The sequence below is a fragment of the Xenopus laevis genome, chromosome 3L (genome assembly GCF_017654675.1).
Source record: "Xenopus laevis strain J_2021 chromosome 3L, Xenopus_laevis_v10.1, whole genome shotgun sequence".
NCBI classification, from domain to species: Eukaryota; Metazoa; Chordata; class Amphibia; order Anura; family Pipidae; genus Xenopus; species Xenopus laevis.
In genome coordinates this window covers 65,824,274-65,848,633 of record NC_054375.1, presented here as the reverse complement: position 1 = coordinate 65,848,633, position 24,360 = coordinate 65,824,274, and the positions used below count along the sequence as shown (strand labels likewise).

At 39.7% G+C, this 24,360-nt stretch overlaps 2 protein-coding genes across 4 annotated transcripts in view; one reads left to right on the top strand and one right to left on the bottom strand.

Annotated features, from left to right (window-relative positions):
- The first annotated feature begins 6,865 nt into the window (after positions 1 to 6,865).
- Positions 6,866 to 16,487, top strand: mdm2.L (MDM2 proto-oncogene L homeolog). Of its 3 annotated transcripts, none has more exons than XM_018252457.2 (11): positions 6,866 to 7,083; positions 8,154 to 8,235; positions 9,670 to 9,744; positions 9,880 to 10,013; positions 10,202 to 10,251; positions 11,225 to 11,289; positions 12,354 to 12,441; positions 12,554 to 12,714; positions 13,724 to 13,879; positions 14,434 to 14,511; positions 15,645 to 16,487. In XM_018252457.2, the coding sequence occupies exons 1-11, from the start codon at positions 7,052 to 7,054 to the stop codon at positions 16,191 to 16,193; spliced, it is 1,470 nt and encodes a 489-aa protein (XP_018107946.1). In that variant the 5' UTR covers positions 6,866 to 7,051; the 3' UTR covers positions 16,194 to 16,487. The 3 variants fall into 3 exon arrangements, with proteins under 3 accessions (XP_018107946.1, XP_018107947.1, XP_018107948.1); XM_018252458.2 differs by lacking the exon at positions 6,866 to 7,083 and adding an exon at positions 7,094 to 7,810; XM_018252459.2 differs by lacking the exon at positions 6,866 to 7,083 and adding an exon at positions 7,817 to 7,995.
- Positions 16,488 to 20,299: 3,812 nt separating this feature from the next.
- The window catches only part of cpm.L (carboxypeptidase M L homeolog), a 46,770-nt gene continuing 42,709 nt past the window's right edge, over positions 20,300 to 24,360 (bottom strand). The window contains exon 9 of the mRNA XM_041586348.1: positions 20,300 to 21,657. Within this exon, the coding sequence (XP_041442282.1) occupies positions 21,643 to 21,657 (15 nt within the window). The 3' untranslated portion in view covers positions 20,300 to 21,642. The remainder of the gene's footprint in view (positions 21,658 to 24,360) is intronic.

Below are 24,360 nucleotides of genomic sequence, written 5' to 3'. Positions count from 1 at the left end.
AGGCTTTCCCAAAGTTGTCGGTTTTGGTGAAATATCTGAAAATTGCCTCAAAGCTTCAACTTCCCAGCACCATATCACCCATGTATCATTACGTACTAAGAAAAAGCACCCTAAATATGATAGCCAGGGTTCCTCTGAACATTTTGGTGGCCATTGTTCATAAGTTTACCAAAGTATCTGGCATTTAGAGGCCCCAAAATGAAGTTAGCGCATACAAACAGTTCTGTGGGTAACTTCAGCTAATGAAAAATCAACACATTGACTGCATTTTTGCGGGGTAAAAACACAGAAATATATGTTTGCCCCCCAAAACCCATATAGTTTTGGAAAGTACACATTCTACCGAATCTAAAATGGGTACCCATGCCTTTCTGCTCCAAACTACTGAGTCGCAAGGCTTTCCCACAATTGTCGGTTTTGGTGAAATATCTGAAAATTGCCTCAAAGCTTCAACTTCTCAGCACCATATCACCCATGTATCGTTATGCACCAAGAAAAAGCACCCTAAATATGATTGCCAGGGTTCCTCCGAACAGTTTGGTGGCCATTGTTCATAGGTTTACCAAAGTATCTGGCATTTAGAGGCCTCAAAATGAAGTTAGTGCATACAAATAGTCCTGTGGGTAACTTCAGCTAATGAAAGATCAACACATTAACTGCATTTTTTGTGGGGTAAAAACACAGAAATATATGTTTACCCCCCAAACCCATACATTTTTGGAAAGTACACATTCTACAGAATCTAAAATGGGTACCCATGCCTTATTGCTCCAAACTACTGAGTCGCAAGGCTTTCCCAAAGTTGTCGGTTTTGGTGAAATATCTGAAAATTGCCTCAATGCTTCAACTATCCAGCATCATATCACCCATGTATCATTACGTATCACAAAAAAGCACCCAAATTGTGATTGCCAGGGGTCCTCCAAACAGTTTGGTGCCCACTGTGCATAGGTTTACCAAAGTATATGGCATTTAGAGGCCCCAAAATGAAGTTAGCACATACAAATTGTCCTGTGGGTAACGTCAGCTAATGAAAAATCAGCACATTGTCTGCATTTTTGTGGGGTAAAAACACAGAAATATATGTTTACCCCCCAAACCCATACATTTTTGGAAAGTACACATTCTACAGAATCTAAAATGGGTACCCATGCCTTTCTGCTCCAAACTACTGAGTCGCAAGGCTTTGCCAAATTTGGCGGTTTTGGTGAAATATCTGAAAATTGCCTCAAAGCTTCAACTTTCCAGCAACGTATTGTCCATGTATCATTACCAGCATAAAGCATCCTAAATATAAACATAGGGGTCTACTAAATAGTTTGATGCCCAATGTGCATAGATATACCAAACTATGTGGCGCACAGAGACCCCCAAATGACAATATGTATAGACATTTTCACGGCTGACGCGCTGGCTGCTGCAACATAACCACCCGGTGTGTGTATTATGCGACATTAGACCACCTAACAGTACAGAGACCCCAGAAAACCATATATTTTCAGAAAGTACACATTCTGACGAATCCAATATGGGTAAATAAGTGTTTCTACTACAAACTGCCAAACTGCAAAGCAATGCTGAACATAACGTTTTTTATCAAATTTCTGAAAATCGTCACAAAGCTTGAATTTTACCCCATTATATGCCCCACATTTCGTAACTTATCAGCATAAAACATCCTAAATATGAACGCCAGGGGTCTACTGAACACTTTGATGCCCAATATGCATAGATATACCAAACTATGTGGCGCACAGAGACCCCCAAATGACAATACTGTATATACATTTTCACGGCTGACGCGCTGGCTGCTGCAATATAAGCACCTGGTGTGTGTATTATGCGACATTAGACCCCCCTAACAGTACAGAGACCCCAGAAAACCATATATTTTCAGAAAGTACACATTCTGACGAATCCAATATGGGTAAATAAGTGTTTCTACTACAAACTGCCAAACTGCAAAGCAATGCTGAACATAACGTTTTTTATCAAATTTCTGAAAATCGTCACAAAGCTTGAATTTTACCCCATTATATGCCCCACATTTCGTAACTTATCAGCATAAAACATCCTAAATATGAACGCCAGGGGTCTACTGAACACTTTGATGCCCAATATGCATAGATATACCAAACTATGTGGCGCACAGAGACCCCCAAATGACAATACTGTATATACATTTTCACGGCTGACGCGCTGGCTGCTGCAATATAAGCACCTGGTGTGTGTATTATGCGACATTAGACCCCCCTAACAGTACAGAGACCCCAGAAAACCATATATTTTCAGAAAGTACACATTCTGACGAATCCAATATGGGTAAATAAGTGTTTCTACTACAAACTGCCAAACTGCAAAGCAATGCTGAACATAACGGTTTTTATCAAATTTCTGAAAATCATCACAAAGCTTGAATTTTACCCCATTATATGCTCCACGTTTCGTAACGTATCAGCATAAAACATCCTAAATATGAACGCCAGGGGTCTACTGAACACTTTGATGCCCAATATGCATAGATATACCAAACTATGTGGCGCACAGAGACCCCCAAATGACAATAGTGTATATACATTTTCACGGCTGACGCGCTGGCTGCTGCAATATAAGCACCTGGTGTGTGTATTATGCGACATTAGACCCCCCTAACAGTACAGAGACCCCAGAAAACCATATATTTTCAGAAAGTACACATTCTGACGAATCCAATATGGGTAAATAAGTGTTTCTACTGCAAACTGCCAAACTGCAAAGCAATGCTGAACATAACGGTTTTTATCAAATTTCTGAAAATCGTCACAAAGCTTGAATTTTACCCCATTATATGCCCCACATTTCGTAACTTATCAGCATAAAACATCCTAAATATGAACGCCAGGGGTCTACTGAACACTTTGATGCCCAATATGCATAGATATACCAAACTATGTGGCGCACAGAGACCCCCAAATGACAATACTGTATATACATTTTCACAGCTGACGCGCTGGCTGCTGCAATATAAGCACCTGGTGTGTGTATTATGGGACATTAGACCCCCCTAACAGTACAGAGACCCCAGAAAACCATATATTTTTAGAAAGTACACATTCTGACAAATCCAATATGGGTAAATATGTGTTTCTACTGCATACTGCCAAACTGCAAAGCAATGCTGAACATAACGGTTTTTATCAAATTTCTGAAAATCGTCAGAAAGCTTGAATTTTACCCCATTATATGCCCCACATTTCGTAACGTATCAGCATAAAACATCCTAAATATGAACGCCAGGGGTCTACTGAATACTTTGATGCCCAATATGTATAGATATACCAAACTATGTGGCGCACAGAGACCCCCAAATGAATCTATAGCAGACAAAATTTCCATGGGCAAAACGAAGTAACATAGAACTGAGCCAAATGGTATAAAATCAGTAAAATCCAACAAAACCACAAAAATCAATGGCTTTTTTTTTTTTAGCCTAATGTAATTAACGGTCAGAATCAAAGTTTGATTATTTTAGCATAGCTAAATAGGTTTTACAGATAGAAATAAGCGAACAACACCTACGCAAAGCTGAAAATGAAATAAAATGGCTAAACATGCAATAAAATGGCTAAAAATGTACAAATATCACTGAAATTGCAATATAATCACCGAAATAACATACAAAAGGTATTGCGCGGTGCAATTAGCAAATACGCTATTCGCAATGGCAATAAAACAGTTTTTACAGGCAAAAATACAGACGATGCGATAAAAGAAAATAAAAACACACAAAATAGCGTATGTGTGTGTACAACAGGCAAATTGTGTGTTGTATGCGTGTTGTTTGCATGTGCAAGTGTGTGCAAGCATGTGTAAGGGCTGTGAATATATGTGACCCCCCCTGATCCCCCAAAATTGAATGTATGTGTGTGTGAGTGTGAATATAAGTGGGAATGTAAGTGTATTAGTACAATAGGTGTGTGTGGGTGTGTGTTTGTGTGTATGTGTGTGTGGGGGGGGGCACTAACCTGGGGTGGCAGGCTGTAGGTTGTCCAGGAGGGCTGCATGATGAGCTGGAATCGTCTTCATTGCTGGATCTGGTGAGTGGGCGGTGCTGTAGGGCTAGGAAGCACAGGCAGCAGCAGGGCACCTAGATTTCATTGTGCCTGCTGCTGCCTTGGGGCCCCTGGGCGATCGCGCCTCAGGGGCCACTCGTTCCCCGCTTCTGCTCGTTGCCTAGGGGCTGGGGGACGAGTATGAACGGAGCGAGCGGCTTTTTTAGCCGCTCCTCCGTTCAAAAAAAGCAGGCAGCAGGCAAACAGCAGCAGAGCACGTTTATTTTGCGTGCCTGCTGCTGCATTGGGGCCCCTGGGCGATCGCGACCCAGGGGCCCATTTTCCCTACGTAGGCTCGTTGCCTAGGGGAAGGGTAAGCTGGCAGGGACACTAAGAACGGAGCGAGCGGCTTGTAAAGCCGCTCCTCCGTTCTGAAAGTGCAGGCAGCAGCAGGGCACATATGCTGCACGTGCCTGCTGCTGCCTTGGGGCCCCTGGGCGATCGCGACCCAGGGGCCACTTGTTCCCCGCCTAGGCTCGTTGCCTAGGGGCTGGGGAACAAGCAGGAACGGAGCGAGCGGCTTTACAAACCGCTCCTCCGTTCCCAAATCTGCAAATGCTGCAGAACGTAGAATCTACGTTCTGTGGCATTTCAAGTTACTTTGCTACAGAACGTAGATTCTACGTTCTGTGGCATTTAAAGGGTTAAATAAACCTTCTATAATAATAAAAAAGGAGAAAACAATGGCAGGTTGAAACTACAAATTTGTACGCTAGGAAGCTAAGAACTCTATGAAAGCTTTCATAGAGAGGGAAGAGAATTGCTTGTAACACCATTCTAGTATACATCCCGGCCAGGACTGAGCAATTTACGGACTGTCACGGCTTAAAGGAAAACTATACCCCCAAAATGAACACTTAAGCAACAGATAGTTCATATTATATTAAGTGGCATATTAAAGAATCTTACCAAACTGGAATATATATTTAAGTAAATCTTGCCCTTTTACATCTCTTGCCTTGAGCCACCATTTCGTGGTGTCTCAGAGATCACCTGACCAGAAATACTACAACTCTAACTGTAACAGGAAGAAGTGTGGAAGCAAAAGACACAACTCTGTCTGTTAATTGGCTCATGTGACCTAACATGTATGGTTTGTTGGTATGTTTGTGTGTACAGTGAATCCTACGATCCCAGGGGGCGGCCCTTATTTTTTAAAATGGCAATTTTCTATTTATGATTACCCAATGGCACATACTACTAGAAAAGTATATTATTATGAAAATGGTTTATTTACATGAAGCAGGGTTTTACATATGAACTGTTTTATGCAATATCTTTTTATAGAGACCTATATGTTTGGGGGATATAGTTTTCCTTTAAGGTACAGCATTATCCTGTTAAGGTGTATAGGTTCAAGGGAGGAGAGGGCAATGCTTCACTTTTAAAATGAATTTTGAGCCCAGTGTAGAGCATGCAGTGCAGTGTTGATCTCCAGTGCTTAAAAGGGATATTGATGAAATACATAAGTCCAAAGAAGAGCTACAGTACTATATTATAAGGGCTTTGGAATGCCAACCTTTTTGGAAAGGTTGACTTGGTTAGAGTTGTTTGCACTGGAGAAGAAGCATCTAAACAGGTTGTTCATCTTTACTTTAAGTTTTATCATGTTGTAGTGAGTGCTATTCTGATACAGCTTGCAACTGTGTTTTATTTTAAATTATTTTGGTTTTTGTTCATTATTGTTTAGTAATTTTTAATAACACATGAGAGGTGGGGCCGCAGGGGAACCAGGTGTGTAGAAAATGCAGGGTCCCCGCAACAAGGCCCTGGGGAGAACACTGGGCACGTCTGAGATTAATGTGGTTATGATCATAGCTCTGTAGTGATCTGATATCTTGGATTACTTGTTTTCTGTAGTGATATATTGGGTCTGAAGGGAGTGAGAAAGTGATAGCTTACATTTTTAGCACTGCACTGTGAGCTGCAACTTTTTTTTGGGAGGGGGAGGCTTATATTTTGTAATTTTTTATAGCATACTTCCCAAGGCTAGGGGTTAGGGTTGCCACCTGTTCGGTTTTGACACGAACTTTTTCAGTTTTTGTAAGGCCTGTTCAGTCGGAACTTTCTGTTCGTTTTTCAACCTTATGAAACCCGGACAATAATCTGGCCAATACTGTACATGAAAAGCATTTAAATACTAAGATACTCACCTCTCTTATTACAGATACAAAAAAAGCAAATCAATCAAAAATAAGAATGTTTTTTTCTAAGTTAGCATTGCTGTATTTCAGAGCTTTCTGGATAACTGGTTTCTGTATAAAAGACTCATACATGTAATACAACCCAGTTGTATCTAAGTGATGCAATAACCTTGCCCTGGTGTCATAACTCCACCAACTTCATTGTGCCCACCTCTGATGTCATCATGTCTGTTCCTACATCACTACGCCCCCGTGTTTGGGGTTAGCCATCAGCATCCCTACTAACTGGGTACCGTTGTCAGCAATAGCCTTGGGCAGCACATGGATTTTCTGCTTTGAGAACCAGCAGATATTGGCAACTACAACTGCGTTAGTAACTAAGCCCTTAAATATTGTAGGGATGTAACCCATAGAGCTGAATAATGTGAACATTCTTCTCCCAAATCTGTAGAAAGGAAATGTTCAGTGTACAGCAGTTGAAACAACTAAGGTTCATGTCTGTACATGCATCTGTTCCTTACAGCGCGTTGCATTTTGACGTATTCACTAGCTGCATTCTTCAGGGCCCGCATTCATACAGCTTCTATAGATATTGCTTCAATGCCATCTGTTTCCGCCAAGGGGCGCGACGGTCGGCACTGAGGGAAATTGTCCTGTACCTTACTGTGCCTACAGGGGGAGCAATTCCCTGTTACACGACAGAGCCGAAAACGCAGGAATGCGAAATGGCGCTGATCTGCCATTTTTGTGATGTATCCGGCAGTAGTTATATATATTTATTAAATCCCATGGAGTAAGACAAAGCGACCAGGCGAAATGGCGGAGGGCGAGGGCTGCTCGCAATGGAGGTCAGTGTTGTTGTGAGTTATAACGTGGAGAAAGCTTCCACTAAACACTGTGAGGGGACAGAGGCCTAGAGAGCCGGACATAGTGTACTGTTGGCTCCAGGCGAGGCCGCATCCTGCTTGTGTAGTGGGACTATATCCCCAGCGCAGTTTCGGTGTGCGGAGGTAGCGCCTTACTCCGGCCGAAAGCTGCCCGGGCACAATTAAGCGGTAGTTGGACCCACTGTTAGGGGAAGAGCGTGCTGCTGCTGTACTGAGTCTAACTAGGACTAAAGCAAAACATTCCAGGTCCGTAGTCTGCCCCGTGTCAGCAGCACCGGCGCGCATCACTCTCCAACGGAAGTAGGAATTTGTACGGGGGGCACACTGGCTCAACACGCGCTGTTTCACATAGGAGCCATATTGGGCGCATTAATGTGTTTAGGAGGGGGAGTTATTGACCAAAGTCTCTTCCGGGTCTGTATAATGGTATATGCCGTGCGCTCCTATTAATTGGACTCGGGTGGCTGCGGTGTAGTTGAGCCTGGACCAGCAGCGCCCGTACTTTACTAATGCGACGTCTGTTTCGGGGCGTGGCTTTGTGGCAGCGGGGTGCAAACGTCTAGGACCCCTGAAACTGTCTCGTGTCTGTGAGAGTTGTACTGAGGTGCCTGAGGCGATACTTAGCGCCATGTGGTCAGTGCAAGGTCCGAGGCGGTTTCGGGGCAGCGCAGATGAGCGAGGACAGGTGGTGAGTCAGCGCTTGGTGCGGCGGGTCATGCTCAGACATGCACAGACATCGCTCGGGATCTAGCCCTGACTTGTCTACTCGCTCCTATTTATACCTACTGCGAGCTGAGCCGCTCGGCACTTTCCGTGGGGAGAACTGGATCTCCTGTTACTACTGCACTCGCACTTTACTCTTTCCTGCCACAGGTAACTGACACTTTCTCTCATTCCTCACTATGCTACAAGCTTCCCTCCTGTCACTAACCCCGCACAGACCAATGGTTGGCTGCTTCCCATTCGTACAAATAAATATTGCAGCATTTGTGGTTGCTGTTTTAACACTATTTCTCTGTGTATTGATACAGGCAGCCGTGCAATATGAATCTAACATCCACTACAAATTGCTTACAAAATTCCCACATCATGGCTTCAGATCAAGAGAAACTGGTGAGTATCAAGTGTTTTATAGACAGCAGACCAAATGATGTGCTTGTAGGGAAGGGTATAGTGACTTTGAATGGCTTGCGTTTATCATTCGCTGTGTCCCGCTTCCTCAGAATGGAAAATGATTACTTTGTCTGTATATACGTTATGTGCAGTTATCACCCCAAAATGCTAAGGATAATAATGACAGCTGTGTTTGCAGGCTGTTTTCCACCTCCCGGAATTCCGCATTGTAAAAAAAAAAAAATTAATTTATCCTGTTAGTGTGCTTGAGTCCTATGACATTACCCTTAAAGGGCTTTAGCACACGGGCAGATTTGGGGAGATTTAGTTGCCTGGCGACTAATCGCCTCTTCTGCCTTCCACCCGCTATAATGAGAAAACGCCAGTGCCAATGCACTCGCAGCACTTCGATTTCCGAAGTTGCCTCACGAGGAAACTTTGGGCGACTTCAGAAATTTAAGCAGCCGTGAGTGCATTGACGCAGGCATTTTTTCATTTTAGCAGGGCGGAGATTGTCGCCTCTGTTAGGGAAGACCTTTCCCTTGAATACCAAAGGGATCGGTATAACGGAAAAGGCCAAGGGTAAGAAAAAAAAACGTCAGTACAGACAGCGATCCCACTTACCCTTGGATTTCCAACCGAATCCCACTTCTGACACCAGACTGAAGGGGACAACGAACCAACTGCTACTGGAACCTTTGGATTTCGTCTGACCAACAATGCCTAGTATTCCGGATCCGGGGAACTTGTTATTCTGATCCGCTTGTTGGTGTTTCTTTGTGCAAGTTCCCCGGATCCGGAATACCAGTAGCAGTCGGTTCGTTGTCCCCTTCAGCCCCGAAGAAGAGGCGACTACATCTCCCCTAATCTGCCCCTGTGCTTCAACCCTAAAGGGCTTTTAAACCCTCAAAAATGAATTTATGTAAACTTATTCAGAGTGATCTGGCCGGCCTTGGTTTTAACAGGTTCGGCAGTTTTAGATTGCTTATAGCAGGCATTTAGATCAACAGCTCAACACCCAGGCTGTGAGGGACCCTAACGATCTATGCATTTCCTCCTGTATTCAGTTAACCCTTGGGTTGCTGAGTCTACATTAAACCAAAAGCCTGCTATTTATTGTCTAAAAAAGCAAATCTGTCAATCATGCATACTTTAAAGTCAGACTCATAACCTGTTTGAACTGTATAAATAAGTGGCCAGTTTTTCCTTACCCCAGCTGTAAAGCAACTATTCAGGGAATGAAGGCAAATTACGAAATTAGAATTCAATACTTGCAGGTGGCAAGTGTTTAAAGTTATTATGCAGAAAGTGTCCCAAGTGTGTCATAGTTCATTGCAGCTATTTTTTTTTATTACTGCAGAATTACTGCTCCCTTTTTCAAATATATCTCAGAGGATCAAAATGTAACACTTTTTTTTTTTTTTTTTGTTTAAGGTAAAACCCACACCACTCCTGTTATCTTTGTTAAAATCTGCAGGTGCCCAAAAGGAAACCTTTACAATGAAAGAGGTAAGCTTTCAATAAATACCTGTCTCGTAATTCATATTATAAAGATTATAATAATAATATATAAAGATCAAATAAAAGGTTTACATATTGTAAAATTGTATAGTTCATTGCATTGTCTTCATACTTGCGCTATAGGTTATTTACCATCTTGGTCAGTACATAATGGCCAAGCAGTTGTATGACGAGAAGCAGCAACATATTGTCCACTGCTCCAATGATCCTCTTGGAGAACTATTTGGTGTACAGGAATTTTCTGTAAAAGAGCCAAGGTAATATAAAGCATTTTGACAACTGTAAAATGTAATGTTAATTTCTAGCAGTATGGAAAATAAATGTTTTATGTCAGATGTTAGGGCAGTTTGCATTGGTAAGTTTTTAGGTTTTTTTCTCCTCAATCCTTATCTTTAACTGTGGGGACATTTTTTAATTTTGTAATACTGTTTTTTTTTTATTTCAGGAGACTGTATGCAATGATTTCTAGAAATTTGGTTTCAGCAAATGTAAAAGGTAAGTTATTGTTGTTTTCATTTAGTATACTGATAATTTTCTCGGATTCTTTGACTTGCCATTAGCTCTAAATGCTAGACTGACATTCCCTTATGATTGAGAGAAAAATAACTACCAGTGTCATAGAACATATAATAATGCCTCAAATCAGCAAACCTCCCATAGTCAGTATGCAGAGCTGAGTATAGCAGAAATAGGTCTAACCTACTATAAGTATAACCGCTTTACTACTGAAACAACGCATAAAAAAAGGGAACTCCAAAATACATCTGCTGTTTTAGTTTGTTTTAACACATATGGCTGTTGTTTCACTTCCCTCTGGAAATTATTTTATGGCATTTTAATACAGCAAGAAAGTCTGTCATCTTGCTCAAGACTAAAAGGATAATAAAATACAGTTATGGCACTGTTATCCACAATGCTCTGGACCTGGAGTTTTCTCGATCTGTCCAGAAGGCTCTGTCCTTAATTTGAGTAGCCATGCATGAAAAAAAATTGAACTTTTTCCAATGACTTTCTACTTTCTATGTGTGACCGTTTTTCTAATATTAAAGTGTAATTTTGCAGCAGTCCTGGGGGGTTGTCGTCGACCCTGTAAACTGTTCTAAATTGATACATTTAGTTGATTTCAGATCTTTGTCCCTGCTGAGCAGAATCTCTTGGTTTCATTACAGGCAGCTGTTAGAATTGATACAATAGTTGCTAATGTTTTAGAGGTGCTGCTGAGAAATGTTATCAACTAAATGTTGCAGAATTGTAACAGTTTAGAGTCTGCACCTGAATTACTGAGCTGCCAGACTCAAACACCAGAGAAATGAACATCAAACTTTGATGGCAGTCAAGGTTGCCATCCTATCCACTCCCTTGTAAATTTTTGCTTCTCTGTAGTTATTCCATACTTTTAGACTGTTTTGTAGTTGCTACCGCTACCTCAAGTTATTACAGCAATAACCTCTTCTAATTTTCCATGTAGAGTCATCTGAAGACATTTTTGGAACTGATGCGTGCAGTTTCCCTGATAAACAGAGTAGTCAGAAGGTATGGAATGACTCAATTATTTCGCAATTATTCGAAAGAACCATTCCTCGTTGAAATGTTATTTTGTGTGTTTTTTTTTTCATTCATGCAACATGGGTTTCCATCACTTTATAATGTAAAGAGTTTTATGTCAAGAAGAAAGGTAGTATGAGTTTCAGATCACTGTTCATGGCAATTTAACTTGCATCAGTTTATAACAAGTGTAATCTGGTGTTTGATATCCAATTTTCATGGAAAGTAATTTAATTGCTTCGGATGCAAACTGTACCTATACAGTAAATCACATATGTACCTGTTATCTGTGTTTCAGGGAATAGTGTCCCTGTAAACATGCTCTAAATATCTTTTGGCTAAAATGTGTTGTTTTAATTTGCTATGGCACTGGACCTCACCCATAGGCAATTCGCTAGGTACCTCAAGTATTGGGACACAAAAAAGAATTTTGATTGTTGCTTTTATTGTTGGCAGCACTTAAAATGCCACTTACCTGCCAAGGATTGCTATTCATTTACTTGCATGGCACCAGCAATTAGTGATCACTAACTGACGTATTTTTCAGCACTTAATTGTGTGGCCCAGGAGTCCCACAATGCTTTTCCTTCACATGAATGGTACAATGGGTGCTGGAGTTTTGGTTCTCACCACAAGTCATGCCAATTAAAGAAAAAATTAAAAGTTAAAGATAAAACAACACAAGCTTGCGCCCCCCCCAGTGCTGCCTCATTCTTTATACCTATAGAGAAAAGGCAGTTGCTAGGTGCCATCTGTTGCTGTTTAATCTTCTGCAGCAAGGGATTCCAGACACAAAGCCTGCATAGTCTAAGCCACATTAGATAGGCTTGCTTGGTGTCGGCAGTCGTTTGGAGGAGAAGATTAAGTGATGTGACATGGTACCTGCTAATCCTGCTGTGCCACAGCATGTGTCTATAAAATTTTAGAAAGTTACATTTTAGTAATCACTCGAACAGTCAGTTTTTATTTTGTAATAAAGGTTAGCACATATTTTTGCGTAAGTGAATGTTTCTAGCAAATTATTTAGATGATATTTCTTTATTGTAACTTAGGAAGTACTTCAGGAGTTATCTGTAATAGCACCCACTTCTGACTCAAAGCCATGCAACTTATCCCAGAGGAAAAGTAACAATGAAACAGGTAAATCCATGGACTCCAGTCATGTTTCTTGCTCTTTTGCATGTGATTTCTGGTTCAAAACAATTTGCATCAACATACGTCTATAATTCTGTATTGTTTTCAATTTGTGTAGAAGAAATCTCTTCAGTTGATCATCCTGCAGAGCAACAAAGAAAGCGACATAAGTCAGACAGTATTTCTTTAACCTTTGATGAAAGCCTTTCGTGGTGGGTGATCAGTGGCTTACGGTGTGATAGAAATAGCAGTGAATCAACAGATACTTCCTCTAACCCAGTAAGTAAGGCTACTGGTATAGAAATGTAACAAAATGAAGCCTTTGCAGCCATTCCCCTATTGGACATTTGCCAGGGAAAGGAAACATGTAGAAAAGATGTTTACTTTCAACCCAGTACTCTGCAGAACTATTTGAACTGCAGGCGAAGTGCCAAGTTCAAGATGTAGGCAGTGTCTCTTTACAAACTTGTTGCCGAGCAGTTCCAATAGTGGATAGTACTGGGCAGTTTCTGGGTGAGCATTTGAAATTACATATTTAAATTAGGATTCGGTTCAGCCACACACAAGGATTCGGCCAAATCCTGGATTCGGTGCATCCCTATTTTTATAAAGCATTGTACCTGCTCAAAATTATGAGAGCTGCAGGCTTGTTACTGAGGAGAGATTTAGCCCCTGATGGTGCTGAGAACCGCTGCACCTCTCTGTCTCTTTCTCCAATTTACATGAGATGAACCAAATCAAGGATTTTTTTGAATATCACAGGATATCATTCTTTACAGGGTTCTGCCAAATCCTGTTGGCTCTCTGTTCTCTTTCACTGTAGTTTGATAATGCTACTACTTACACCCAAACAGCACAATTCCTGCCTGTCTGAAATTTTGGTAATTTTGTACCGTGTTCCTATGCCTAAGTGTATGCTGTCAACTCTGTAGTTAGTAAATGTTCATCCACAAGTGAGCTGCTGCTATTGTAGACAGCCTAAAATGCTACAATATTACAAGTCAGTGATTGTCTTCATAATGCAAATGTATAGATGTATTTATAGCTAATAACCACATCTATATCATGATTAAAATGTATTTTCCTTCTTAAACATATGAGCAGTAAAACATTTTGCCATTGTGCCTAGCTCATTTTATATAGATAGATATAAAAGTATGTGTACCTTTTAGATTTCCTATGTGCCAAAGTCCTATAAAGGTGTAACCCCTATGAGTTGCCTTTTGTACTTTGCTGTGCCAGAGTCTATTTCCTTGTGTGTATGAATTATTACAATTTTTTATTTTAGGATCCAGAGAGACACTCTGTCAGTGACAATTCTGATCAAGATTCTGATTCAGATCAGTTTAGTGTTGAATTTGAAGTAGAATCTGTTTATTCAGACGATTATAGTCCTAGTGGAGATGAACATGGTGTTTCAGAGGAGGAGGATATCAACGATGAGGTAGGACCATGTTTCATTGTTTTTTTCTTTCTTTGCCACTAGATGACAGCACAGTTCCAAAATGTCTGTATTTTAATGTATCTTTGGTTTTAATGTATCTTTTATTAATGTATCGATGTAGTTGTTGCACTAGAACTTGACATTAATAAATCCTATTCTGCCTCAAGTTTGGCTTGCAGCAGTATTTCTGCAGCTTACAGATATTTGATTCTACTGGAAGTTCCAAATTAAGTAGGAAGTAGTCGTTCACTTCACTCTTCACATGGCAGTGACTGTAAAAATGTATTTTGAAAGAGCATTTTCTATAAACTAGAAGAACTAGTCTGTGCATTTTTTTTCTCCGGATGCGTAATTAAGTGATCTATAAGGCTAATTAGCATTTAAGTAATATCATAGGGGAGTCTATAGATGTCCTAAGAAGCCAGCTGGGCTAAAAGAATGTATTGCTAGGCCACAACACATTGGTTGGTATAGGGATTTATATAGTACTATTAAGGAAATTGTGATTAGATTAAACAAAAAATTACAGATCTGTTCTTTTTTTACCGACATAGGTATATCAGGTGACTATATACGAAGCTGAAGAGAGCGAGACTGACTCTTTTGATGTTGATACTGAGATTTCAGAAGCTGTAAGTTTAATATTTATTCCTGATAAAAAAATTTAAAAAAAACACCTGATAATGAAATGTATGTATTTATTTAACCTCGCTCTCCTAATATGCAAATTCTGTTTTAGGGAGGGCCCATTCCATTTGCCAGTAAACACATTTCTGGAAAAATAAATGCAGTAAAAGAATTTACATAACATTCAGTCAATCTGCACTTAAGAAAATGTGTCGTAATTTATAGGAAACGTTATATATACTGTATTTATGTATTGTCTTTTCAGGGGCAGATCATAGATTTGTTTAGACAACTGATAAAATATGGTTTAAAGGTAATGGCAAATTATCTGTTTAATGAAAGGGGAAGTATCACATTACATATAGATAGATGTATCTATATCCTAGATATGCACGTTTTTATATAATAGGGTATTTTAAAGGTATTTCATATGTAACCCCTTCACTGTTCCCATTTTATCACAGTGCTGGGTAGATCAAGTTGTGTCCATGGTGACTGACAGGGAGGTGGGTGGGGCAGAGCTGTCCATCAAAGAAAGGGACTGATACTGGCGGCTTTATAACCGTCCCACCCCCTGTCAGTTGGGATTTCGCCAGAGAAAGATCTCTGCGGCTGCATTGTAACTGAATAAAAGTGAAGGTAACTTTTGTCTCCATAATCAGTTTTGTATTGTATATGGACAACACTGTTTATTAAGAATAGCTAAAGCTATGAGCTAACATGTCATCCAGCACAGATTCTTATGGAGACCATGGATCACAACATTTAGTATAAACATTACTTAGCCCTGAACATGTCTCCCTGTGCCTGGCCAATGCCATATGTCCTAGCTGGCCCATTTCTAACCAACTGCCATTGGAAGCTCAGTAGAGACAAAGCATGTGGTGGGGCCGTAGACCTCTTTAGAGGGCTGTCTGAAGGTCACAGAGAGAAATGGTATAAAGGGCAGTAAGTTTATGCCATAGTGCTTTTGTTCTTTACTCTGTCACAGCAGCTTTATGGCATATGTTTTGCTACATTGGTACAATTGGTACAATTACAATTATGATGTTAGTTGACCTTTAAATACGTGTGATACTTCCCCTTTTTATTTATCATATTATTGTTGAACTTCTGTTCCTCATCAACTGATTTTCAGGATTATTGGAAATGTTCAGAGTGTGGAGAAGTAAATCCCCCTCTTCCAAGTCATTGTCCTAGATGCTGGACTGTCCGCAAAGACTGGCTTCCTGAACATAGAAGAAAAGAGCTTCAGTCATTGAAGAGAAAAAGAATGGAAACCGAGGAAGATGAAGGCTTTGATGTCCCTGATTGTAAGAAAAGTAAACTAACAAGCTCTCAGGACACAAATTTTGATAAAAAAGAAGCTGAAAGCATACAAAGTTCTGAGTCTCAGGAAACTGAGGATTGCTCTCAGCCTTCTACATCTGGCAGTATTGCTTCATGCAGTCAAGAGGTGACCAAGGAAGATACAAGTGAGGAAAGTATGGAGTGTAGTCTTCCACTTACCAGCATCGAGCCATGTGTCATATGTCAGACTCGCCCCAAGAATGGCTGCATTGTTCATGGCAGAACAGGTCATCTGATGGCATGCTATACCTGTGCAAAAAAGCTCAAGAAGAGGAACAAACCTTGCCCTGTGTGTAGAGAGCCAATCCAGATGATTGTGCTAACTTACTTTAGCTAAAAGAACTTCATGTGAACATGTCCTACACTTAGAATAATTAAAGCACTATATGAAGACTTATTAATAATTTAAGAAAAATGTCTACATACATATTTATAAACTTTTTTTCACATGGTACAAAATCCAGAATTGAAGGAAAAGGGCACCAAGGACCCAATCTAGCGGATTGTGCACTATTTTTCCCATATGTAAGACTGCAGTTTCCAGTTAAATATGGAAGCTGATGGTATTAATGTTTAGTGCAAGTAGATTCTTTTGAGATGTCCACTTAAATACAATTTGGTTTATTTAGAATGTGTTTTATTTTTCTCCAAATATTTATAAATCCAGATTTCCATGACTTTTCAGATCTTACAGATGTATTGTTAGTAGACTAAACAGACACAAGTGCAGGGCAGCAACATTCTAGGCTATATCTTGGGGTGAAATTATAGTTTTATGAAATTTTAAATTCAACTATAGGCTCCCTAATAACATTGTGTGGAAGTTCAGTTACAATATACTCCTGTATGAAAAGTGTATTACATGTTCATGAGATTCTCTACCTTCTGAAGATTTAGGCATAAGATGTCCCATTATTATTTTTTTTTTATTTGCACTGGTAAATTGTTAGTGTTCCTAAATGTCAATTATAGAGGTATGGTATTTTTGAAATGATTATTTACTCCATGGGACATTTTTAATTAATTCTCGGGAAGGATGTACTTTCCCCCTGGCAGCTGCTTTACCTGTGCTATTTTGTTTTCTCTGAGCAACATCCACTTAAATCAATCAGAGTGTACCAGCCAGTGAAATAGCTGCTGGTGGGGATGTGCATTTACATTGCGGTAGTTATCCCTGAGATGCTTATGTGACTGCAGACTTCCTGTGCCATCAGGCTAAAAGTTTATGTCAGTCTCCCACTGACTCTCAAGTCACTAACACCACTAATACAGATCAGTTTCAGCCTGAAATTGTGCACTGCAGCGTTTTCAGGTCAAAAACCACTCTGTAGTAGTTTTGTCAGACAGGTCCCATTGATGCCACACTAGGTGGATCTCTAGGCAGGCCGAGAATCCGCTCCTCTGCTGCCATTGTCCTGATCATGTGCATGCTCCCAGAAACATGGCCTCTGTCTTGGGAGCAGGCAGATGAGGTGGATTTCAGAGCGGAGGCAATGTGTTTGGGCGCAGGCACATTGATCAGGACAGTGGCAGCAGATTATTGGCATATCTCACTACTCTGGCACTAGCCTAACGGGATGTAGCTGGTCAATAGCCCAAAGGTGACCTGAGACAATAGTGTAATATGCAGCAGGAAACTCCCCCTTTAATTGAGCCTCATTAATGTAATTTATTTTTAAGGAAAATAAAGCCTGTGTCACAGCATAGTAGAACAGGTCTACTATCTCACAGTGCTGCAGCAAATGGGGCAGAGTTTGGTAGGCACTTTTTGTGGCATGCTGCACTTTGTATTGGCCATCTTTAGATGCATTGAATTCTTTCTATAGACACTTGTCTCCCAATGTTACTTGGATAATCCAGTAATGGTCATTGTCATCCGATAATGCCTTCTCGGTGTCTGAGAGCCAGATGCTTATCTGCACTTTCTCTTTGCTTTACTATAAAAACTAACCTTAATATAAGATGTAATAGTATAAATCTAGTCTTGTTTGGAGAAGGGCAGAATACACTCACAAGGGGGATTTTATGCAAAAATACTGTTGTTCTCGCTTATTGAGAGTGCAAACGTAGCAAACTTTATTTGTAAGTTCATTTCCTGGTTTTAAGGCCACTTTAAATCCTGTTGTAACCAGAAGGTGAATGAGGTTATAGTTAAAATGCAGTGGTGCTGCTGCTGACTCCATGGAAACCGAAATCTTTTATTTACTACCTCTTCAGTTTATGCCCCATGAATATTCTGTGGTATAATGGAGAGTCGGTTTATATAGTAGAACAGTATGATGTTTGTTTTTGTTCCCTAAGCATAGGTATCACTTCATAAAAGCGATCATTAAATATAGAATCTAAATTATTTTTGGTTTCTGTTACAAAATCTGTTCTTAAATGGGGGAAAAAAGGCACATAGGATTTTTTTATTCCCTTACTTTCAGACTTCTTGCCTATATTTGCTATAGTGTTCCAAAGCTTCCCATAATTGTGACAGTAGATTTTTTTTAATGCAGAATAATACATACTATTGTTACTCTGAATTTACGAGCAAAGTATAATTTTTCATGAAATTGCTTTTATTTCTCATAGAACAGCAGCTTATTAGTAACTTCAGAATTAAGATGCATTTAGCCCTTAGCCAGATTCATTGATTCCAAGTGTGAAAGTTCTTCTTTGCAAAGAAACCCCTATATTTAAGTTAATACATTAAGTAGCATACATTTCTGTGTACACGTGCCTATTGCCCCTTAATACTATTTAGTTTTATTAGGTTTCCAATAATGATGCTTTAGCAAAACTTTTTTGTTTTATATTCTTGGATCACACAGGATCCCTTACAGCTTTAGCCATTAGATGTTGCCATTTTCTTACAGAGAGGCATAACTCCATTAACATGAAGGAAGGGCATATTTACAGGTATGGGATCCGTTATCCAGAAACCCGGTATCCCGAAAGTTCCGAATTATGGAAAGGCCATCTCCCATAGACTCCCATTTTATCCAAATAATCCAAATTTTTAAAACCGATTTCCTTTTTCTCTGTAAATATAAAAAAGTACCTTGTACTTGATCCCAACTAAAATATAATTAATCCATAATAATAACAGAACCAGCCCATTGGGCTTATTTATTGCATTCATGATTTTCTAGTAGACTTAAGGTATGAAGATCCAAATTACGGAAAGATCCGTTATCCGGAAAGCCCTAGGTCCCAAGCATTCTGGATAACAGGTCCTATACCTGTATAACAAGACCTTACAAATCATATTATAGCTTTCAGACTTGGTGTAGAGCTGCTATCTTTCTACATCAAGCTCCAAGTTTTACTCCATATGGTGTGTATTTTATTTTGTTAAATGCATAGGTGAATAATATGATGATTAGTTTGTCTGTTTACTGTCTTGGCTCTATTGCAGCTGCTGTACTTATGTGCCAAAAGCCGTACAGGACTAAATAGAGAGATATGCAGTAAAAAAGACAATTAAAAAATAACGAGTAAAAATGAAGCTTTACTGCCAGGTTTTTTGGTTGCTAACTACTAGAAAGTTGGAAGAACGGGAAAAAAACAATACACAATAAAACTGTTTATTTAAAGTGAACTTGTGTCTGTGTATCCTGCTAGAGGTTGTAGATGAGCTGTGCTATAATGCATTGCTAATACAATGTAGTCAAGTCTAAGGGTAGGACTACACCGACGCTGCGTCCGACAATCTTGTCGCGTCGGATCAACGCTGCGACACCATGCGACAATGCATTCACTTACCTTATTTCCGTCTAATGAGATTTGTCGCAGGCGTTTTGTTGCAGCACGTCGAATCGCACCGAAAACTTCCATGTAGTCCTACCCTTACAGCTCAGCAAGTCTGCATTTGTGGTTTTACTATATTGCTAAATCGATATTATAGGTTAGTTATCCAAGCTGATATAAATGATGACTATATTAACTGGTTAGAGCCCTTACCTAACATTCCAGTTTAATATGCTTTCTTTAATGCAGGGGTGTGTGGTTTTTGTGAGATAATATTAACATTTCCCTATTTAATATAACTTCAATGTGCCCATAGAAATATAAAAATGACTGATTAAGCACCAATCTGAGTGCATGTGGGTATAACCAGGCAGAATAAATCTGGAACCTGTTTGCTCAAGAATCTCGTGTTTGTAAAGACCCTCAATTGAATTTGTTTGAGTGCCTCGTATTATTGTGAAATGCACCATAAGATAAAATCTGCTGTAAATGCTTTAATGGTATATTCATTTGAACATATTCAGTATGTAAATGATTTCTAATGTAATTGTTACTTGTACTTATTAAGTGTTGTAGTATTTATTGTTAGAATTCCATCTCAATGTTGTGCTTTCTCAGTACATTACAAATGGCTGCACACACACTAGTGATTTTGCTTTGTTCTATATTGTTGCCTGTAGCACCTTACCCATAAGCAGTGGCATGTTTTGTGGCTCAGGATATGCTCAGCTAATTGCCCCTTAAATGAATGAACATGATGCAGCAAGTGTTTCTTACACACAGTCTTGGTTCCAACTCCAATCAGAAGGATAATACTGGCAAAATGTATCCCTGCTTAAGCAGGAATTCCAGCAGCCGTGTTTCACTTTTATTTCCTAAGCTTCTCACTAAGGACATTTGATCACAACAAAGCAGGTGAGTATGAAAAAGTGCCTGCTCTGTTAGTTTTAGATCTCACTGAATGAGCTTTAGGTTATGTTTCACCTTTAATCATCAGCATTGCTTTCTTAACCTCAGGTCAGCTGTCAATTAAAGGGACACTTAAGATATGAGACGGGACCAGGAAATGTGCATTTATTAATTGGCCATATCAGTAGCACTTCCATTGTACTGAAACATATTTTAACTTGGCCTTTGAGTGCTCCCACAACCCCCTTTTTGTATACACTTAAGATAAACCCAATAAAATACATTCTATAGAAAGGAAAGAGAGGCAGGCCCGGACTGGCAATCTGTGGGTTCTGGCAAATGCCAGAGAGGCTGCCATAAGATACTTAAGAAAGTCACTATTTAGTGGGCTGGTGGGGAGCTGATTGGGCCTCTCTTTACTTGAAATGGCAGGGCCTATTTTGACTCCCAGACCTGAAGAGAGGGCATGGGTTAGACAAGCAACTGGGTTTCTATTATCTACCTTCTTTCATAAACTCAAATAAGGTTGTAACTGCAGCCATTCTATTAGAATGTAATATTGATTACAGTATAGTAACTTGTGAAGCCCCCCACACTCAATTTCTTTTTCTGGGCCCAAACCCAACAACATGCTAAAAAATAAGGGCCCTCAAAAAAACAATTGCAGTTGACCTGTGTTTTTCTTCCAATGTGGGTCACCCATGGGTCCTCTATACAGACCACCTGCTTCACCACTGACTGTATAGCTAATGCTAATAGAGCTGCTTTCTGTGATCTGCTAGCAGCACTTTTAATATAGAACCTTGGTAAAAATAAGCAAATAGTGTAAAGGCAAATAACCAGTGAAAATCTGATCCCTTAATGTTGTCTGAAGATTTCACAATGAATCCGATCCAAACAGGTGGTACAGCACTGAATTTCCAAGTAAGGCCAGATCACAGAAACTCCTCTGTTCTGTATAAAAAGCTTCAGTAACGCCTGGGCTCAGCTTTCTCCATTCTGTGTATCCATTCTGTGCTAATGTGCTTGGTGCAGAAGGAGAGCACTTCTATTGTACATATTATTAACAGTACCCTCTTTAGTTCTTTCTTCCTCAGAAACACTGGTTTTACCTCTTTGTACTGTGAAATACATGGACATCCTTAGCTACAAATTGCCTTAAAGGGAAACAAAAATCATAATATAGTTAACATGCTGTTTTCAGTGTTTACCTGCTAAATAAACATATACAGTAGATGCCTTATTCACAATATTACTTACTGTCTCAATGCACATCTTTTTTTGGGAACAAATATCCTCACATTGAATTGCTGAAACTGATCCATTTTACCAATTACTAAATATTATTTTGCCCAAGGGTTTTTGTTCGTATCAAAATAAAAACCAGGATGGATTCTAGTATGTGTGATCTGTATGAGTAGATGGCTTATTGCTGATCCCATCTGCAGTATGAGATGTCGGATTTTTTTCACCAAATCCAATTCAGTGAATTCCATTTCTCCTGAGCATCTCTGTTGTAAAAGTGCAGACAGTAACATACAGTTCATACTAAAATATTGTAACCCTTAAATGAACTTAATAAAAAAAAAACATTTAGATACATTTTCTTGTGTTTTGTTTTTTTTTACTGCAAAATTCTTGTCATTTCATACAGAAAGATAGTTCCCTTTCCTTATCACTGGAATAGAGAAATAAGTGAAAGCTTATGTGACTTTACGTGAGTGTGACTATTGCAGAGTTTAGGAGCTGGGAGCACAACGGAACACCATTGATCTGTCCGATAGAGCCCCAACGATAACAGCAACAAGTAAAAACATACTGCAGTCTTTCAAATCTTCCCAATTCCCTAGTACAGGGATAACTGTCAGGACTAGCAGGCCACCGTACACATACCAAGACATTCATTACGATTTTTTTTTTTTCTACGGCTTTTAAGTTATTTGTATATGTATTGCTATTGAAAACTGTGTTGGTTTGTTTGTCCCTGTCTATTCTCTGCCCTGGGGGCTGAGACTGTGGATACAATGTAAAGCTGCCCAGAGATGTAATGATTTTATAAAGATCTTTTCGTTATCGTGAGACCAAGATTATCTTGAAACATTTGTTTAAATGTACAATTTGTCCATCAACTAAAGAGACCATCTCAAGCGATATTTTCTAGTTGTAGCCAGGAAAACTGAGGCTAGCTGCCTGCTTGGCCCTGCAAACATAGATAGGTTTCACTGTGACCAATGAAAATTTTCTAACCTGCCCGATCAACTTACTGACAGATGTCCGTCGAAAAATCGTAAGATGTACGATCGTTCCATTCCCACTGACTTCACCATAATTTTACAGGTCGGATTTCACTAAAATCAGTCTTTCACCAACGAAAAATCTATGGGGACCTTAAGACAAGCAGCTGATTAACAGACCTGTCTTTGCCGAGGAACGAAGACTTTTGCAACATTGTTTAAAAACAACAACCAGGGGTTAAGCAAATGCTGCTTTCAATAGCAATTTTTTTTTTAAAAATAACTTTAAAAGCACTGCAAATTGTTAATAAATATATATTGGAAAGTTGCTTAGAATTATGTTTTATTTTGAGATTGACTTGTCCTTTATACTTAATGAAGGCTTTTGCAAGACACTGTACTGTACTTGCAGACAGTGTGGTACTTACCAGTTAGTTGTGTCAGGTAAGAGTCTGGAGCAGAGAGCAGTGGCAGAAGATGCAGGTCAGCCCTATTCTTACCATCTGTCTTGGGGCACATCCTACCCTGCAGCTCTGAATGACTTGCCTCCACCCATCACTAATACAGCGTTGTCCAACACAGTCCATGCGATGTTAGTGAGGGGAAATGCAGAGGCCTGGGGCTATTTACATAATGCACCAGTCACAGCTGTGTGACCGAGGGGATTTTATTTAACCTTTCACTGCCAGCCGGTTTGGTCACTTGCAAACTTTCATTGCCAGACAGTTTTTGAACATTCTGTGCTCTTTCAGTTTTGGGGGCTTTTAGTTTACCCAGGTTAACAATATATTGTTTTTATTTATTTTTTTCAGAACAACCTAAGCTTTCAAAATATAGTTTGATGCAATTCTACTTGTGTAACAAGATATATGTCAAAAAATTAAGGAAAAAAAAAACTTTTTCCATACTACAAGCATTAAGCACACATAGTAGAAACATAATTTATTTTATGCATGAAAATATAACTGAATTAAAAAGTCCCATGCCTCCTGAGCACACCAATACCAAATAAATAAGTCAACTTTCAACTACCTAGTCAAAACGCTTTCTTAACTTTACAGGGTTCTATAAAATTTTCTGTCATTTTTGAAAAATCACCTCAAAGCTTTGATTTTGCAGCATTGTATTCAAGGTCGGGCTGGGACACCCAATCGGCCCTGACGGCCCAGATCCACACCCTGTGGTTCCTCTTCCTGCCACGACTGGCCCGAAGAAGGGGCCGAGGCCCAACGAACACAGTGCGCACGTGGCTCAGCAGGGCACAGCAGCGGAAGACCCTGAGACTGCAGCCTTGGTGGGCCTGGGGTCCCCCAGTCCAACCCTGATTGTATCTCACACATATAATTAGGTACGAAGATAAATCACCCTAATATAATAAATATGAAGGCCAGGAGGCAGCAATTTGCTGCATTTATCTCACGCATTTTTTAAAAACAAAGGAAAATTACCCGAATATGAACACCTCACGTCTCTACTGAACATGTTGATGCCCAATATGCATAGATTTACCTAAATATGTGGTATGTAAAAACATGCTTAATGAATTTTCCCAACTCAGCTGCTGAAAACAGAGCCCCTGACTGCGTATTATGTGCCATAAAACCCCCTAACGTACAAAGACCCACC